General features: G+C 32.8%; 5 protein-coding genes across 6 annotated transcripts in view; 1 reads left to right on the top strand and 4 right to left on the bottom strand.

Annotated features, from left to right (window-relative positions):
* The window catches only part of riok3 (RIO kinase 3 (yeast)), a 6,740-nt gene extending 2,294 nt beyond the window's left edge, over positions 1–4,446 (bottom strand). Inside the window, exons 1-9 of the mRNA XM_043226310.1 lie at positions 4,166–4,446; positions 3,164–3,279; positions 2,695–2,837; positions 1,611–1,718; positions 1,376–1,485; positions 1,145–1,288; positions 540–667; positions 270–452; positions 6–165 (exon numbers count right to left, since the gene is read on the bottom strand). Of these exons, the coding sequence (XP_043082245.1) occupies positions 6–165; positions 270–452; positions 540–667; positions 1,145–1,288; positions 1,376–1,485; positions 1,611–1,718; positions 2,695–2,837; positions 3,164–3,279; positions 4,166–4,201 (1,128 nt within the window). The 5' untranslated portion in view covers positions 4,202–4,446. The remainder of the gene's footprint in view (positions 1–5; positions 166–269; positions 453–539; positions 668–1,144; positions 1,289–1,375; positions 1,486–1,610; positions 1,719–2,694; positions 2,838–3,163; positions 3,280–4,165) is intronic.
* Positions 4,447–5,081: 635 nt separating this feature from the next.
* On the top strand, positions 5,082–9,460 carry LOC122329774 (transmembrane protein 241). Its single transcript, XM_043226344.1, has 15 exons — positions 5,082–5,246; positions 5,419–5,465; positions 5,564–5,641; positions 5,749–5,830; positions 5,923–6,000; positions 6,184–6,209; positions 6,617–6,668; positions 6,774–6,822; positions 6,902–6,947; positions 7,339–7,374; positions 7,543–7,577; positions 7,667–7,736; positions 7,831–7,924; positions 8,097–8,167; positions 8,269–9,460. The coding sequence occupies exons 1-15, from the start codon at positions 5,175–5,177 to the stop codon at positions 8,324–8,326; spliced, it is 894 nt and encodes a 297-aa protein (XP_043082279.1). The 5' UTR covers positions 5,082–5,174; the 3' UTR covers positions 8,327–9,460.
* Positions 9,461–11,181: 1,721 nt separating this feature from the next.
* LOC122330180 (CDK5 and ABL1 enzyme substrate 1-like) lies at positions 11,182–11,692 on the bottom strand (the record flags this gene model as incomplete). Its single annotated transcript, XM_043227048.1, has 2 exons — positions 11,182–11,386; positions 11,465–11,692. Coding segments are annotated over 2 exons (369 nt in total), but the record flags the coding sequence as incomplete, so codon positions are not given.
* Positions 11,620–14,833, bottom strand: LOC122330179 (CDK5 and ABL1 enzyme substrate 1-like). The gene is made up of 7 exons (XM_043227047.1): positions 14,647–14,833; positions 13,841–13,928; positions 13,285–13,362; positions 13,117–13,216; positions 12,896–13,037; positions 12,012–12,115; positions 11,620–11,852 (listed from the first exon to the last, which is right to left on the bottom strand). Exons 1-7 carry the CDS (start codon positions 14,831–14,833, stop codon positions 11,742–11,744), a joined length of 810 nt encoding a protein of 269 aa, XP_043082982.1. The 3' UTR covers positions 11,620–11,741.
* Positions 14,834–15,843: 1,010 nt separating this feature from the next.
* Positions 15,844–20,000, bottom strand: part of rbbp8 (retinoblastoma binding protein 8) — a 7,585-nt gene continuing 3,428 nt past the window's right edge. Inside the window, exons 9-19 of one of the 2 annotated variants that reach the window (XM_043226302.1) lie at positions 19,677–19,732; positions 19,349–19,586; positions 18,938–19,019; positions 18,793–18,863; positions 18,163–18,219; positions 17,984–18,083; positions 17,735–17,902; positions 17,550–17,610; positions 16,675–16,762; positions 16,430–16,571; positions 15,844–16,235 (exon numbers count right to left, since the gene is read on the bottom strand). In XM_043226302.1, coding sequence (XP_043082237.1) covers positions 16,132–16,235; positions 16,430–16,571; positions 16,675–16,762; positions 17,550–17,610; positions 17,735–17,902; positions 17,984–18,083; positions 18,163–18,219; positions 18,793–18,863; positions 18,938–19,019; positions 19,349–19,586; positions 19,677–19,732 — 1,167 coding nt within the window. In that variant the 3' untranslated portion in view covers positions 15,844–16,131. The remainder of the gene's footprint in view (positions 16,236–16,429; positions 16,572–16,674; positions 16,763–17,549; positions 17,611–17,734; positions 17,903–17,983; positions 18,084–18,162; positions 18,220–18,792; positions 18,864–18,937; positions 19,020–19,348; positions 19,587–19,676; positions 19,733–20,000) is intronic. The other variant, XM_043226303.1, reaches the window with a different exon arrangement.

Raw genomic sequence — 20,000 nt, 5'->3', positions numbered from 1 at the left:
CTCACGTTCAGCACTTGGAAGTAAGCTTTCTTCATATCCTCCGAACTCAGAATAGCGTCCTTCAGTTTAGGTGCAGGAACGTGGTCCTTTCCGATGAAAGACATCACAAGGATATGCTTCTTCAGAATCACCACCTCCGGACACGGGATGCCTGCTTTCTTTATCCTGAAATGGTGAAACGGCACGGAAAAATAAGTGATTTTTTTTTTGTTGAAAATCAGTCCCGTGTGTATATTTGTCTTGTACAGTCAAATGAATCTGTTTGTCACCTGGTGAGGTTGTGCATCTCTTTCTCGGCCCACAGGCGGATAATTTTGCGAGGATTCAGCTTGCTGAAGCGGTCTTTGAAGCGGTAGTCGTCCTTGATATATTTGTCCCGGTTCTTAAACTCATTCAGCGTGGTCTTGAAAACCTTGAGGACACACTCTTCTGGAACAATCTTCTCTTCAAAGCTGCACGAGACGCATCGAGATAAACACTTAATGAATACACACTTGCGTTAATTGCAAGATGCACACACTATGGTGCAAAGCACACACCTCCCTCCATTAGCATGGAAAACCACAGACTCTTTTCCTGTGCTGATGCAGCCATTGATGTTCTCCAGTATCCCAGCATTCACCATTTTGTACATGAGCAGTCTGGTCCTGGGGTCCACAGCTTGTTCCTGAGCAGAACAGGACATAAAATGTACAGTCAGTGCATACAAGTTTACACATTGCATTCTTTTACAGTTTGTTGAGTCCCCTAAAATAAGGTTAACCAAAATAACCTCAAGTAAAAACGAAAAAAAAAAAAACAAAAAAACAAAACAAAAAAAACAAACAAACCAAAAAAAATTAACATACATATATATATATATATATATATAGCAGTGCAAAAAAATTAAAAATAAATAAATTAAACTAAACTAAACTAAACAAAGTGGGCCGCGCTCTTTACATTTAATATATAGTTTGATAAGTCTGAAAATCCCTGCAATAAAATTAACTAACATAAGCTAAACAATAAAATAAAATTACACATGGGTTGGGCTCTTTGCATTATTCATGCATATTTTTCTTCCACAGTCTGAAAAGCCCTAAAATTCTATCAAATAAAATGTAAAAAACACATTAAATTAAAAAGGTGTAAAACGACTCACAGCAGTAGAGTGCTCCTTCTTCTCATGAAGCCGAGCGCTACGACGCTGCTCGGTGTGACAGTGGCGTTTCAGAGCGTTGTAAACATGGTTCGAGAGCTTCAGGTCCATGCCGATCCCGTCTCCCACCTGCACCTCCGGAGCGAACTGCGCAGATGCATTCAGAGATCGGAGCGATTACAACTGAAGAACAACTTCACGGCTCATTTTAGATGATGTGTGAACAAGCCTTACATTGTCCATGCGTGCCGTGTTCTTCCGTCCGCAGACTTCCTCGTCGTGTTTGGTGGTGATGTTCTTGCCCTTCCCAACGAATCCCTTTTTAGGGGTCGTTGTCGGTTTGTCTGAGTTGGTAAATCAAATGCAGTCAGGTAACAAAACATTAACTGCTAAGGGCACACGAAAATATGATTTATATATATCTATAATATGAAAAATAAGATTTTCTGCGTAGCACAAACAAGCTCACCAGCTCTGTAGGGATCATGGCGGGTGTCTTGCCAGTCGACCTCATCTTCAGAGCTGTCACTGTCCTCATACGGATGAACCATGCGGTAGTTCTCAAACGATATGGAGACTGGAAATTAAGTTAACTGTTAAGAGGTTGTTTTTTTTAACCACACATACATGCATAAACGTTTATGTGTGCTTGTTTATTTATGTATGTATCTTATTTTATGCATTTAAATTTTTCTGGATTTATTTTTTTGTCCTCCTTTCTCTGTATTCCATTTTAATGGTTAAATTACATTAAAAATGACTCGTATGGCTCTATTATAATCTGCTTTATTTTCCCCAAATTTTGCACTTTACGTTTTGATGGCTTAATAAAAATTAATAAAAAGAAATTTGACAATTCCTTTTATTTTTTCGCAAACATAACTGAGTTTTTTGTTAAAATGAAAACAAAAAAGAAAAATTGTGAGAAAAAAAATTGTGATCCTGAAAAATAATAAAGATTAATTTTATAAAAAGGTTTAATTTTACTATTATTTACCAATTTAAATTTTTATTAATTACATTAAAAAGAACATTCTACAGTAGTAACATTCGTCATAATTTCAAGTTCAATATAATACATTTATTTTAATGTTTCTAAAATGTATATATACACACTAAAGGGTGCGATTTGTGAAAAAAGCAGAGGGCGTGGTGTTTTTTAAAACTTTTTTTCCCTCCAGGGTAAGGTTAATTATATCCTAATGTTAGTGTGACTCATTAACACACATGATAAATCCATGTTTTTAAGCAAGTAAATGGGTGTCACGTAATTATGGCGTTTTTATTACTAAAATGGAAATTATATTAAAAACATTCAAACAAGGAATAAATTATATATAGACTGAGCGAGCAAAAAAAAAAAGTATCAAACGAGATTTTTGGAAACCAGAGTCAGTTGTACCATTGCGTTGCAAAATGATTCGAAGTGCTCCAATTCGGATCACGTGTTGCGAATCATTTGATTCATAACGGGACTTAATAGCGCGTGTTGTGAATCGTTTCAGTCTCACCGGTAATAAAGGGATGCACATTTACATATATATGCGTTTTACCTTTGCTGTCTCCATTAAACTTCTTCTCCTCCCGGCGCAGCTGAGTGTCGAACTCACGATCAAACTCCATCTGAAGCATCTGGGCCAGAATCAGATCGCTGGCCGTGTCTGCTTCAGGAGCGCAGCTCAGGTCCAGATCGGTACTGAAAATATAATAATAATAATAATAGTACGGATACCAAAGATGTCTCTGCCTTCAGAAATCATGACAAAATTACTTTAAATAATTTTATGAGGAGGATTCCGCTGCTGCTGCTTTAGCAATTTGCATTTAAATAGCCAATGAATGATTTTGTAGTCAAACAAGTTCAACACATAGCGGTTGAGAAATTAAATTATGTACAGCAAGTAGTAAAAAGCCAAGTTTTATGTGACTATATCATATATTACTATTGTTTCTATATATAGAAGTGACCCACTATTAGACTCGTAACATTGCTCATTTAATATGTAGGTGTTTGACACTCACTCTGGGATATCTGGGAAAGTGTCGCCCTCCTCATGCATCTGTCGGGCCAGTTGCTCGCTCATAACATCAGCCAGAGAGCATGGAGCTGGTGACAGGACAGGAACGCCCCATGGGCTCTGGAAAAATAACACACGACAGACATGAGCGACCGACACACTCTATGGCCAGAGGTAAGGCTCATTTTAAAAGCAGAATAAAAGTCCTGTTAAACGTGCCAAAATCACCAGCCTGTCATCAGTCATTTCAAACTAGTGATGCACAAATTTAGGAAACTGAAAATGTTGAATTTCTGGCTTCTTTCTGAAATTTTTGGAGAATTTCCAGAAACGTTCCACCCCTTTGATTTTGTTTCTACGGTTGACATTTTGAAGAACACTGGCACAGTTTTGGTTCTCATTACATGAACATAACAAACAATACAATGGGAGTCAATGAGAATCAGAACTAAAAAGCATTTCAAGCGCACCGTCCCTTTAATAACCTCACTGATACGCATTTCCTCACATGAAACCAGTCAAATAAAAAGATTTCGAATATATTTTATTATTAACATTTAACATACACACACTTACATATGTAGAAATATAACACTTTTCCGCATATGAAACATTAATGGAAAACTACGGATGACAAAAGCACAAACTAAAAGGAACACGTAAAAATATTACAATAAAAGCTTATAATGGGTATAACAAAGTAATGCTGAAACGGCACTGTATCGAAATATTTATTTGGCCTACTTAACCTTACAGGTCGAGAGTCCACATGCATAACCTAACCCATAAACTTTTATTATTCTATTGCATTCAAAAATGCTCCGACTGGGTGAAGTTTAACTCAATGCTGTGGTCAGAAGTGAGTCACCACACGTCAGGCAGGTTTACAGTCATTACTCACCCTTCTGTTGTGTAATGGTTCACAGGCCTTGTACCAAACCAATTCATATTTTACCATTTGACAGCTTTTTGCCCCAAAACTTCGACAGGAACTAGGAAATCTCACCTTGGTTTCTTTCGTAGTTACTTCAAGTTGGTCCATGTTGGTTGACAGAAGGTTTAGATTCGAACGAGACTAAAAAAAAACGAGACGCTTGCAACACTTTATCGCGTAGATTACTAGAGTAAAACTTCGACGATGTCGACTTTAACAAAACGGGTAACTTTGCTTCTTGACCAAAACCGCTAAAACGTGGTTTAAAACGACAAGCTAATTCGTTACCGACTTTGTGTCAGATAAAAATAGATGTGAGATACACAACCTACAACAGACAACCCCTATGACGGCACGACTCGGATTTTCAAAATAAAAGTCGAACGAAAACAAACAAAAGTATTACTGATTTATTTGGGATTTCAAAAAAGGTTTTTATGTCCATTTTTATGTTTTTTATATCTCTTTTATGTCCATCACAACTATATAACTAATGTGTAAATTGATTTTATTTTTAAATAAATTATATATAATCGAATTTATTGTTTAAATTATTATAATTAAAACATACCAGTAATATATATATATATATATATATATATATATATATATATATATATATATATATATATATATATATATATATATATACTTTTTATATTATCTTAAACTCACTGTGTATTATTTTATTTTATACATTGCTATTCTGTTTCTATTGTTATCGTGAATACATTTGCTTTGAACTATTTTGCATCTATTGCTTTGTTTTGTTTATTGTTTTGTAAAAAATAAAGTAAAAGGAGACGAAAGGGACAGAATAAAAAGGCGTTTGTCTTTAAAAATCTTATTTTTTCATTTAAAAAAAAAACGGTTTTAGGTTGTATCAGAAAATTCCGGTTAATTATAGTTTGTGTTGTTTTTGGCTTTTCACATTTCACTGAGGCTTTTATTGGTTTAAAATGTGCTGCGTGTCACAGTGGGCGTGGCCTACAGCACAGAGGAAGTACAGATAAGATGTCAGAACATTAAAGCAGAGTATTAAAGAAGCTGTGCAACCAAAGTTACTGATGCACCAAATCCAATGAATGTTGCTCGTGTGATTCTTGCTCTAGTTTTCTGCACCTTTTTCACTGCATCTTATTTCACGAATAAGGTAAACTGACTTTGATGCACTTGTGCCAGCATCAGTGCTGCTGTTTTTGTATTGTACAACAGTGCATTTTCTAAAATACTTTTTTTTTTGGTTTAGCTGCGTGTTCTAGATAGTTAAATGATGGTAATGCCGTCCGAATACACTAAATGTATAACTGCTTTGTAATTTACAGTATGTCCTGTCTATCTTAAAGTTTACATTTCCCACCATTTTCCAGGGGTAAGTATTCATGCTAATATCACTTGGGCTAAATTTGAAATCTAGTTCCTTGTTTACATGACATTTCAACATTTATCCTCGTCCTTAACTTTCCTCAGCTGGCAGACATCCACTGGAGCTCTTCTGCTGCTGGTTACATGGAAACTGGGTTTGGTTGAAATAAATGCCTTCTCCAGGTAACTAAATATAAAATATGGATAATTACTGGTGGCTTATACATTTTATTATGCACTACTGCGATCTGTTTATTAACATCTGTACTCTTGCTGTTGTTATTTTTTAGATATGCAGCATTTTCCCAGCTTCCTGGGTGCTTCTTATTTATTGGAAACATCTATGCAGGGTCCAAAGCACTGTCACTTTTGGTAAGCGCAACAAAAATATCTTTAAATATGGACTTTAGTGTCTTTTCTGTGGTTATACTGAATGCCTCGACTCTCTTTTTTTTTTTTTTTAGCCCATTCCTTTTTTCTTCGTCCTGCAAAACGTCTCAGAAGTCTTCGCATCTCTTATCGGATCAGTAACTCACAGAGAGGCGAGTCTGATTTCAGTCTCTATTGTTTGGGAATAATATTTAATGGGTTTTTTTCTTTCTCATAAACTGGATTAGAAATAAAACGGCTCACTTCCATGATGTATGCAATACTATTTCGCATATGATAAGCATGTGTCGGTGCCAATCACTGTTTTTAATTTTCTCTATATTTTAATTAACCAGAAGCCACCATGGACGAAATTAATAAGGTACGTTTCTCTCAGCGAGATTTTCCAAAATGACTTGAAAAGAGCTCGTTTATGCTCGTGCGCTCAAACTAACGCTGCAAAAAGATTTGACTAGAAAACAAATCGAAATCTTGTTTTCCGCTTTAACATATATGTACTTCAGAAGAAAAATGACAGCGTTGTTTTCAGGAAATGTACAAAAAATGAAATAGCCTAGTTTACAAAATGCAGATATTTTCCTTGTTTTAGGATTGTAGTCTTTTATTTAATACCTTTTTATTAGAAAATAAATGTAATGTCTTATGGAATTTTGCTTTTGTAGTAAATGTGTTTAAAATGTATTTGTAATCAAATACGAATACTGTATTAAAAAGAAAGAAGGAAAGACAAATCTATATGTGCTTTTAATTATATTATATTAATTTTAGTGTGTGTATGCTGCTGGGATCTGCCACCAGCCTTATGCTGTACAATCCCCGGGTAAGTTCACGCCATTTTCTCTGAGCATGTATTTATGTTTCCTGTAACAGTAGAAATATTAATTTTACACGTCCTCTTTACGGTTTGAAACATTTCGTCTCTCAGTTTGGTCCCGGTGGCTACACATGGGCGTTCCTCCACCTGTTCTGTGTCGGTGGGTGTGGCTTTATCTGTTAAATCGTAAAATTCGGTCCCGGAAAGTGTTTTTTTTTCTCATCTGTTTTCTGATTTAGGCGCATATAAAGTATTCCAGAGGAACACGAAGACAAACCTTCTGAGGTACTTTTTCATGTTTTACTTGCATTGCTGTTTATTATAAGTTTGGGGATATTTTAAAGAAGTCACCAAGGTTGTTTTTATTTGATTTAAAAAACGGTGAATTATTATTACCGTTAAAAATAGCCGTTTTCTGTTTGAACGTATCGTGCGGTTTTATTCATCAGTGTGATGCAAAGCTGATTTGCTGCTCAGGAAATATTTCTTATTATTATCGAAGTTGAGTTTCGTGGAAATTGTGGGATTTTTGTACTTGGCATTCCTATTAACATCAATTGAATGCATCCTTACTGAATAGTAAAAAAGAAATGTACTGACCTTAAACCTTCAAAATAGTTTTTTATACTCTAAATACGTGCATAACAGGTGCTCTTTTAAATGTATGATTGTACAGTGATCTTGAAGAGCAGTTCATCAATTACATGACCAGGTAAATGAAATAATATGAAATAAATTTAAAGTGAATTTTGACACTATATATATATATATATATATATATATATATATATATATATATATATATATATATATATATATATATATATATATATATATATATATATACTTTTTTTTCAACCCCTTTTAATTCTTTTTTTAGTGCATTGTTACTCGCCTCGCTTGCATACTCGACAGGTAATAAAATGCATTTTAAGCTACTGTATTATTTTGGCCCGCAGCTCTATAATTTTCTCATGTGTGCTCCTCTGCATTGCGTGTTTCAGGTGACCTGTCCGGTGCCTTAGATTTCCCTCTCCTGACCTCATATAGCTTCCACACTGGCTGCTTGGGCAGGTGACTGATGCATCAAAGCTAGCGTGATTTGTTGAATATCTACAATGCCAAAAAAAAGTCGAGTTGTTTAATTTCGCTCCGTTCTGTCCCGTAGTGCTATATTCAGCTTTTGTTTGATGTTGGCAACCGTGAAATTGAAGGGCAGCCTGTCTCAGGAGCACTGTGGCATCTGGTTCTTCCTGGCTAAGGTGAGGCAGACCCTTTAAAATTATATTTTTGAAGCGCAATTATATCGAGTATGTCCAGACGGGACTGTTAGAGCGCCAGGCCCGGATTCACATCACGTGCATTGCGGCGCTTGTAATAAAAATGTAAATGTAATAAATGGTGCATTGGATTTCTTTTTCTCCTTGTGTGCAGATACTGGCATCGGGCCTTTCTCTTTCCCTTTCTGCCTTCGACACTGCGCTCAGCCCCGTGACTCTGTGCTGGTGAGTTCCCAACTGCTATAGAGTTTAAGCTATCTGTTTGCTTACAGTATGACGCGAAATAATGACAGAAATGTTATATTGTTTTTGTTTTTTCTTATTAGCATCACCCTGAACTATGCCGGAGAGGCCTTGTTTGTGTATTCAGACAGGTTTAAATAAGTTTGTTGATGAATATGGCCAGTGCCTTTAAAGATTCTCCAAATAAGTCACTCCAGGTCTTTACAGGAGTTTTATCAGTTGACCAAAGAAAAATTGCCTCATTGAGATTATTTTCACTTTACAACTTCTTCTTTTTTTTATTTTTGCATGTTGTAGTTTGAGCAGCATATGGAAGCTTGTTTCCACCCCAAGATAAAAAAAATAAAAAATAAAAAAATCTTTATTATTTAATTATATATTTTTTGTTACTTCTTTAAGTTTATATTTCACAATTCTGACGTTTTCTCGAAAATCTGTTAAAGCAAAAATTAATTTAAAAGATATTAGCAGTTTATGGAATAAAGGTCTGAACTGTGAGAACTTTAAGTTATCTTTTTTATTTTGTGGTCAAAAAAAAAGAAGCAAAACGTAAACTCTGAATTAAAAATGTGAGCTTTAAACTTATTTGCGAATTGGGAGATAAAAAGTCACATCTTTTTTTATTCTGTGGTGGAAACGTGCTTTCATAGTTACACGGTAAACCAGAAAGAGCAGGAAAAAAATACCAGGTTTACCATGATTCTGTTAATCCTGCATTTTAATATGGCCAGTTCATAGTAGTCTCTTGATTCAGATTTTTTTTGTTCACAGCAACATAATAATTGTTGCTAGTGTTCAAGCTTTGCACATCAATGTCCTGCAGTGTTTACTTTTGAGTGTCCTGGATCATATCCTGAATACTGTCACACCTTTCATCAGTACTCTTACACCTATAACTCTCTGCTTTTCATTTTTACGTAATGTCAGTCGAAATAAACATGTTAGTGTTATATGTAAAATGCTTTCTACGTTAACATGATTCACAATTATTGCAGATTGATTGACGGTTATAATATAAAGAGTTTTTCAATATAGAAAAAAGTCCTAAAATTGAGACCTCCAAAAAATACTGTGATTCTGTTTGAAATGATTGACATTTACTGTATTCTGGAGCCACATTTTATGATGCTGCATTTCTAAAGCTTCTGTTATGAAATTGACCCATGTATTGTATTCTATTATAAAACTGAGTTAAAAATAAGAAAAGTTATTTCATACTTTTCTTAGTATTTTTAAATCAGTTTTTGCAACATTAAATAAAAGCATTTCATTGACCATCTGTTTTTTTCCTCATGTCAATAAATAAAATTATATCAGAACAGAGAAGCAATAAAATAAAATATTACATATCTTTATTTTAGTGCTGTCAAATGATTAATCGCATTCCAAAATAAGTTTTTGTTCATGTAGTATATGTGTGTGTACTGTGTATATTTATTATGTGTGTGTGTGTATTTTATTACATATACATACATACATACATACATACATACATACATATATATATACATACATATATATACATATATACATATATATATATATATATATATATATATATATATATATATATATATATATATATATATACATACATACATACATATATATATATATATATACATACATATATATACATATATATATACATATATATATATATATATATATATATATATATATATATATATATATATATATATATATACATATATATATATATACATATATATATATATATACATATATATATATATATATATATATATATATATATATATATATATATATATATATATATATATATATATATATATATATATATATATATATATATATATATATATATATATATATATATACATATATATATATATACATATATATATATATATATATATATATATATATATATATATATATATATATATATATATATATATATATATATATATATATATATATATATATATATATATATATATATATATATATATATATATATATACATATATATATATATACATATATATATATATATATACATATATATATATACATATATATATATATATATATATATATATATATATATATATATACATATATATACATATATATATATATATATATATATATATATATATATATATATATATATATATATATATATATATATATATATATATATATATATATATATATATATATACATATATATATATATATATATATATATATATATATATATATACATATATATATATATATATATATATATATATATATATATATATATATATATATATATATATATATATATATATATATATATATATATATATATATATATATATATATATATATATATATATATATATATATATATATATATATATATATATATATATATATATATATATATATATATATATATATATATATACATATATATATATATATATATATATATATATATATATATATATATATATATATATATATATATATATATATATATATATATATATATATATATATATATATATATATATATATATATATATATATACATATATATATATATATATATATATATATATATATATATATATATATATAACATATATATATATATATATATATACATATATATATATATATATATATATATATATATATATATATATATATATATATATATATATATATATATATATATACATATACATATATATATATATATATATATATATATATATATATTCTTATATATAAATGTGTTTATCTTAATACATAATACATAATAAATATACACATACATGCATACATACATATATTATATACATAATATAAAACTAATAAACATAAAACACAGTCTTAATTTTTACATGTGTATATACATAATATATTTTTACATGGTACATATATTATGTAAATAAAACTTACATTTCTTAACAACACTAATATATTTACATGGTGTGTAGCTCACGAAACAAACTTCTAAAACATTGAAGAGCAGGAATGCTGCGGGTCTTGAGGGTCCGGTCTGGTCTGGATTCAGGGGGTCTGACAGAGGCGTCTGTAGTGTGGTAAGATCTCGCGCTCAGGCAGATGCAGTTTAAACTCGAGAGCCACCAGCACAGGAAACTCCAGCGATAGAAGATCCCTGCGACTCAGCCGCAGACGCTCCTCCAGTCTCTAACGCACATCCAGTGAGAAATGAATGAACATGCTCCTTCAGATTGATTCGGCGGATATTGATATAGCTTTACGTACATCTATGAGGTGTTTGACCTCCGGCCTCTTGAGGTCATTGCTTATCTTGGCAGCGAGCAGGATACAGGCTCCGGCGCAAAGTTTACGATTCTGCTTGTCTAGTTTACCGTGCAGGGCGAGCTTTTCAAAATAGATGTAAGCCATCGCAATGGTCGGTTCTTCATACCCACAATCCTCCTGGGCTAATTTACGGATCTCTCTTTTCAGGCTGAGAACGCCACGGTAAAAGAAAGTAAGAGGTACAGTAAAAATGCTTAAGCTGGGTAACTGTGAGTCTTTACCTTCTGATTTTGCTGAGGGTCAGTTGAACGTGTGGAAACTTTTCGCTGAATGTTTCGTTCATGTCTTTCTTCAGGTCGGACGGCTTCACGTATTCAATGACCGTCGTCTGAAAAAATCAATACACATCTCTAATTATTTTGAACTTCATTCATGAGATACAAAATAAAGCATATGTGACGTATGCGAAATGTTACTATAATAACATTATGAAGAAATATGATGCTGTGTGACAGGCTTCATGTGCGTCGACTGATTTTATTCTCACCATATAAGACGGAAAGACCAGCACTCGTTTGTGTTTCCCACATGGCCACTGTGGATCATCCAGAAGATTTGGGTCATAGTCATCGATGTTTTTCCCTTTGAATCCTGCGTGTTCGTAAAAAAGATTATAAATAAAGGGATTTCTGGAATTCTTTTTTTTATTAAAAGCTAAAATATATATTTAAAAAAATATTTTTTATATATATTTTTATTATTTAATTAAAACAACAGAATGAAGGAAGAACGGAAATTAAGTTATTTTGAAAAAATACATAATAGCATAATAAGAAAAGTCTTTTCATAATAAAAAAATGCATATTTTCTATAAGTTCTATAAAAATATAATGTATTTATATATATATATATATATATATATATATATATATATATATATATATATATAAACAAACTTTATAAAAATTATTAAAAATAAAAATATATTAAAAATGTTTTTTCACACACATGCACACATGCATATATATATATATATATATATATATATATATATATTTTATTTTTTTGGTTAGCTTTGCTGCAGCAGGACCTTTTTTTTTTTTATTATATATTTTTTTCACACACACACAAAACTTAATTCTTAATTAATGCTTAATTCTTCCAAAAAATTATGAATGATTTAATAAATAAACATGTATACATAAATTCTAGAATTCTTGAAGTGAAAAAAATTCAATTAATAATAAACTAATGTGCACTTATAATAAACGTAAAATAAACATTTTTATATAAATAAAAATAATAAACTAATGTGCACTTTATATGTAAAACTAAATGTGCTGTCACTCCTAAATTGATATGTGTCTAAAAGCTTTATTTATGTATTAAAAGAAGTACACAAGACAGCAATGTGAACAATTCCTCACTAACCTCTCTTTACTCCGGTCTGAGCGAGGACGTCACACGCTGAACTCAAAACACACTGTGACCCAGAATGCTGTGAGAAGATGTCGGCACCACTGCTGCCGCTCAAAGCATTCGTGTGAGAGAGAAGGTTTGTGTACGACACCGTCTGATGATTGAGAAACTAAATATTAGTCATATTAGAAACCTAAAATCCAGAATGGACCGAATGAGTATCTGGACCTCACCTTGCCCTTGTCTCCAGGTTCGGCAGCATAGAAACCAATCACAGCTTCTCCAGACGCTCCGCTGAAGATCTTCTGATGGACGCAGTCTATCCTTTGATCGCTGTAGACGACACATGGGTCTGAGATGACCTGTAGTCAAAATCTGATGTAAATAGAAGCAGGACTCACTGGATCTGGCTGAAGTCTCGATAGGGCAGGACAGAAAACATCCCGTACAGAGCTCTTCTGGCGCTGATCAAAACTATCCTACGGGAACACCAACATTATTACCTGTTTTAGAATGACTTCAGTGTTTGCAGAGCGTTCCCTTTCAATGTACTTCACATCTTTTCTACCCTTTAATTGAACACTTTTTAATCTAAATTAGTGCTTTGAAAGATTCATTCAAAGCTGATCTTAGAAACGCTGTCATAAACACGTGCTGTTCTCCTCAGAAGAGCCACTCGGTCCTGCTGTTGTGTTTCGGTCTGCTGACGCAGATCTCACTCAATACTGCGTAAAGACGGTTATATTTACATAAATCTACTGGTTTAGAAAACATTTTGGTAACACTCCAACACATATGGCACACATATGTATCATATTGTAAATATGTGACACTATTAATTGCGACTTGTTTAAAATCATTGGATAAAATTAGGGATGTAGACTAAGGTCATGTAGAAAAAAGCATTAATATGTGCTTATAGCACTAATAAATGGTAATATTATATATGGAATATACCTTCCATTGCGAGTATCGTGTTGTCTCATGTTTTTGATGAAATGAACTCGTCTGCTGCTCCTTGGTCTCATGACACTTAAAAGGCTTGCTGTAAGAAAAGAAAGAAGAAAAGAAAAGACAAATAAAATAAATACTACATTGCAGTGCTCACAAAATAAATAACACCTATTGCAATTGTTCAAACATTAAGAATAAGTACGCATAAATTCATATTAGAATTTTAAATAAATCACAGTCGCACCACCTGACATTTTTTTTAAAGCTACATGAAAATACACTAAAATCAATTCACTGAAAAGTATAATATGAATTTATATATATATATATATATATATATATATATATATATATATATATATATATATATATATGTATATATATTAGTATTTGAAAAATATCAAGCTTGCTTATCAAATCTTTAAAAGTTCTCAATAAATAAATTATTTAGAAACAAAGCATTTACCTATTTGTATTTATTTGAACTTAGAACAAAGATATGAAATAACAATTTGCAAAAAAACAGTAAATGCTTTGTTTCTAAACACTTTACAAATTATAATACATTCATTTTTAAGATGACTCACAGTCGCGCCACCTGACATTTTTTTAAATGCACCAAAATCACTTAATTGAAAAGTATATATATATATATATATATATATATATATATATATATATATATATATATATATTTTATATATATATAATTTTTGTCATTGATCCAGCTAAACTGCTCAACCTCTGAATCTCTCTGGAGATGTTCTCCCTGTCCAGAAGAGATGTCTTGACTTCGCTCCTCGTCTGACCTCCACACTCCTCCTCTTTACCGGGCTGCTGTTCTCCTGCAGATGTTGATGGTTGAGCAGATGTTAAAAGCGAGAATGCGGGGCCATCCTCAGCTCGACTCTGAGCCCCGGTCGTCTCCGCTGCTTTTCCATCGACCGAGATGTTGTTGAGGAAAGAGAGAGCCGCCTGCCTCTGTCTGCGCTCCATATCAAAAAGAAACCTGACAGAAAGTGCTGTTACCACAGAAAACGCTCTCCTAAACTGAAGCACACTTCAAGAGTCACACGTGGTTTTCCTCACCACCTCGGTGACGTTCAACTGGTTTTGCTTCAAGAGCAAAGCTTTAAGCATTTAGTTTAACCCTCATGTTGTGTTACTGCAGGAGAGGAGTTTCTTAAACCTAAAACCTACCGAAAATGCCGTCAAACATGAATCAGGATTAATAGCATAGAAAATAAAAGTTTTTGTCTGCAGAATGTGTGTATATTTATTATAAACGCACACATACAGTATATATTTTGAAAGTATTTAAATGCATTTATTTACATATAACTTTATATTATAAATATTTATTTCATATATAAACATTACATATTTTTCTGAAATATATACATGCATTTGTGTGTATTTTTATATAGCCTAAATATAGATACCGCATTCTTTAGCACCACATGCATTTAAAGCTTTGCAATCTGAAGTTGTTTGCATTAAATAAAATAAATATTTCAGATATGTATAAATAGATACACAAATACATATATAACGTACCGACTTTTTTCGCACACAGAATAACTTTCCATAGTAAATATTTTTGGACAAATCTGGCAATGTTTAATCAAAAATTGGGTAAAGTCTGATCGATATAATAAATCACCCTTAAAAAAATAAACAGAAATCGTGTGATAGAAAAGTTAATTTTTTTAGTATTACATAATTTGCGATTTTTTTACAATGCCAGTCATTTTTGACCAGGAGAATCAAATTAGATTAAATATTTTTAAGAGAACAAAAGTTAAGATTAAACAAAAATTTTAATTAAATGAAAAAAATCATTAATATCACCATGAACTATTAATGCCTAAAAATATGCAATATTAAGAATATTTTATAGGTTAAATAAAAAAAACCTACAATAACATAAAAGAATAAAAAGTACAATAGGTGAATTTTATTGTCAGGAAAATAAATTTTTTTCTCCATCCTGTTTGCTAAATAACTTTTCTGCTGAAACTTAGCACAATCACAAAAACAAATGCGCTTTAAAAAAACTATTTTATTATTATTTTATTACAGTATAAATTTCTTTTTTTTTTTTTTTTTACAAATGATTCAAAATCAAGTTTACAAAATGTCAAATCTTATAGACAAAACAAGATTTGTTTATTACTTTGGTTATTATTAAGTCGTTTCATAAAATCTGAGTACATATGAAGCAAGCAGCTATAATTCGGGACGTGAGCAGACGGAGCTGCATATTCATTCATTTCATCTTATAACGGACGCACTCAGTGCTGATGTTTTTGTGACTTGGCTTTCGGTGAGAACGTGGCGAGGTACGGCCGTCTCCTGCGTATCCTTGCGTCCGGTTGGTCGTCCTCTTTAATGTAGCCTGTTGAGAGCAAAAAAAATTAAATTGTTTAAATGCTCCCTTGACCAAGTTAAACTGATCAAATAAGCATGCAGTAAAAGAATGAAACAATGCAATGCAATGCAATTCGTATAAATGTAATTTTGCATTATTTGTGTTATACAGATTTAAAAATTTGGCTTGTTCATTTGCTGAAAAAGACATAAAGGCAGTACCTCTTTCCACACAGGTCTGTGTCGACGGGAAACCCACTTCCCAGAAGTTCTCTGGAGTGGAAGGTGGGATGTAGCGGTAGCGGTGACGCGAACAGGAAGATAGTTTTTTCTGTCTTTCTTCCTCTGGAAGGTCTGCATAGTACTGAAGCAACAGAAATGAAACAGAAACACTGTAAATGATCAAATGGTATCATTATTTAGAAAAAGAAGATGCATGTGGTCTTATAATGTAGAAACTCACTCACATTTTCACACTCTTTACAATAGTGGCCTTTCAGCTTTCTCCTTTCGTCTTTCTTACGCACCACTTCCACACAAGCAAAAGACTTACTCCTGAAACAGAAAGCAAAAGATGTACCTCACACGTCTTTAAAGATATGCTTTCATCTGCCAACAAGAACTTTATTATTTGAAGCATTTTTATTCATTTGGTTTGTTGATTTTAAGACGCTGTACTTTTAGCGCCACATGCATTTAAAGCTTCGCAATCTGAAGCGGTTTGCATTAAATGAAATAAATAAATATTTTAGATAGTCGCCAAAGCAAATGTTTTAACTTTTATGTAGTTGAACCAGAAATGCAATTAATAAAAAAATATTAAAAACAATATAAACATATTTACAAAAATAAATAATAAAGAGTAGTAAAGATAACAATAGCACATCAAAATTATTAAAACTTGCTACAACTAATGCAAAATACAAAATATGAATTGTAAATGTGCTTAATACACACACACATACACATATATATTTATTAGTAGCTCGTAACTAGTGCTGTCAAATTATTATTGCATCCAAAACAAAAAAAAAAGCTTCTGTAATAATATATAAATTTACAGACACAGCATATGTTTAGAAAATAATTACATGCATTTACACACACACACACACACACATACATATAGTTCTTAAATATGTACATGCGTGTGTATTTATATATACGTAATAAAAACAAAAACTTTTATTTTGAAAGCGATTGATCGTTTGACAGCACTACTCATAACGTAACATTATTTCAAACTCTAATTTATCTGTATAGTGATTTTCACAATATAAATCTTTCCAAAGCAGCTCAACAAGACCATTTATTACCAAGGAAAGCATCGTATGTTACTCACCTGCCGGATCGAGCGCCGCTGAACGTCACTTGGTCAGGATCCGCAGGTCGGCAGGATTCATCTGAACAAAATCGCAACACGTTTGTTAAAAAGGTTTGAAAGATGAAGGACAAAACACAGCAAAATGACCGGAATACCCGAAGAGCCAATATATGGAAATGATGAAACGGAAAACACAACATTACCTGCTGCTACGCGTTCTTCCTCATCATCATCACCTTCCTCTCTCTCTTCCTCATACGTCCGGTCTCCTTCAGGATCAAAGCTCTCTTCCTGCGGACACGACTCGTATTCTCCGCATCCTGTCTTATCGAAAATATCAGCAAGGCTGTCGTTTGCCTTCTGCCCAATTCCTGTGGATCAGTCACAAGCAGAGGTGGGTGAGACACTCATCTGAAGAAACCAATCAAAAGAGCCGTTCCTTCACGTAATACCGGTGGCTTGAGACGGTCCCGTGGTCTTCTGTCCCCTCAGGAGCAGACTGTGACTCACAAACGTACAGTCAGTGTCCAGCGGTTCTACGTCTGCTCTGGCCTAAAGCAATTTGAGGTAAAATGACATTATACTTTTTACTTTTCGTTTTAGTGACATACAGCTAAAATCTTCAACTGACCGGTCCGTGGTCAGTAAGAGTCTCGTAGTCCAAGGTGGCATTTATTTGGTCAATTTTCTGAAACATTACAAGAATGAACAAAACTAAATATTTTTTCCTATTTAAATGTATTGTAGAATGTCATTTATTTCCGCGATCAAAGGTGAATCTTCAGCCTCATTAGTCCAGTCTTCAGCGTCACATGATCCTTCAGAAATCATACACACTAGTTATCACAACCGGAGTAAACACTCCTCTTCATTAATTGTAATTCTGTTCATTTTTCTTTTCAGAACGATTTTTCTTTTACTAGTTACTAGTCGCCATACGTTTTTTTCCAGACTTCTTTGATTAAAAAAAGATCAAAAGAACAGCATCAATTCTTTTGTAACATGATAAACACATCTTTTCTGTCGCTTTTGATCAAATTAAAGGGTTAATTCACCCCGTAGTGAATTAGAGTTATGTTTCTGTCTATGAAGGATATCAAGAATGTCTTAATTTGTGTCCCAAAGATAAACAAAGGACTTGGAACGACGTGAGGATGAGTAATTAATGACACAATTTTCATTATGGGGTGAATTAACCCTTTAATGCTTTCTTGCTAAATAATAAAAAACACCCCTTTTAAATGGTAGCTTAAATGTGTACCTCTAGTTGAGGAGGGCTCTCTGTATCATACCGATCCAGATCAGCTCCTGGATCAACACTCCAGCTCTGATCTGTGACAAAAAACATCATTAAACCCATTCAACCTCGCTTCAAGAACTAACGGCTCATAATAGAACTGCATTACCGTATGGAAAAGCCACGATTTGGCTCCGGATTTGGCTTTTGTGAGGCTTGTGCTGGTCCAAACATTTCCTCGTCTTTGAATCCTACAAATATAGACAGTAAATATAAACAGTTAAATACGTAAGTGTTGCTTTGGACTGGGGCTTCACAGTTAATTCTGTGATCGTTCAATCAATCAATTGTTCAAAATCCAAAAAAAAAGTGTTTTTTCAAAATAGTTTTTTCAATGGTTTTAATCTTAGTTTTGGTACAACATTATAATAGTTTTGTTTTTTTATTTAAAGAATATCCACTATATAATTATCATTTGAGGTTTAATACTATAAAAAAGCAATAAAGGTAATGTTTTCAGCTCGGAATCATGATTTTTGTCGTAATTGCGCGGCCCCACTTCGGTCTGACTGTGTCTAACCGTTGTTTCCTGATTGTTGTTTTGTAAAGGTGTGGAGGCAAACATCATCTCCTTGATTTCGGTTTCATCGGGATCATCAAGGCTGGAATCGGAAATCTCTCTTTTCCTGTTGTCCGTGTGTTTTCTCTTCCCTTTAGCTGGCACACGTGTGCTGGTGTTTGAAGGCGGCCGCTCTCGAGAACCCAACGGATGACAACGCAAAACAGACGGCGATCCGTCAGTCTGGACCACGCTGACTCTGGGAAAAATAGCTGTTATAAAGTATTTGCTCCAGACACCTTACGGTTATTATTAAAAGCTCTGTTTGGATTAAAGGATGTCTCTGTACATGTTTGTGCAGTCGTGGGGTGAAGTGTGAAGATCGTCGTCATCTTTATCTTCAGACTGGAGGCAAAAAAACATTTGACATATGAACACACACACGCAGACACACACACGCAGACACACACACACACACGCGCACGCAGACACACACACGCAGCGCGCGCGAACGCGCGCACGCGCGCAGACGCACACACACGCCGCACGCGACACACACAGACGCACACACACGCGCGCGCACACGCGCGCAGACACACACACACACGCGCGCAGACACACGCACGCACGCAGACACACACACACGCACGCAGACACACACACACGCGACGCA

The sequence above is a fragment of the Puntigrus tetrazona genome, chromosome 24 (genome assembly GCF_018831695.1).
Source record: "Puntigrus tetrazona isolate hp1 chromosome 24, ASM1883169v1, whole genome shotgun sequence".
In the NCBI taxonomy this organism is placed as follows: domain Eukaryota; kingdom Metazoa; phylum Chordata; class Actinopteri; order Cypriniformes; family Cyprinidae; genus Puntigrus; species Puntigrus tetrazona.
The sequence above is the reverse complement of the archived record's forward strand: the minus strand, read 5'-3'. Positions and strand labels throughout refer to the sequence as shown.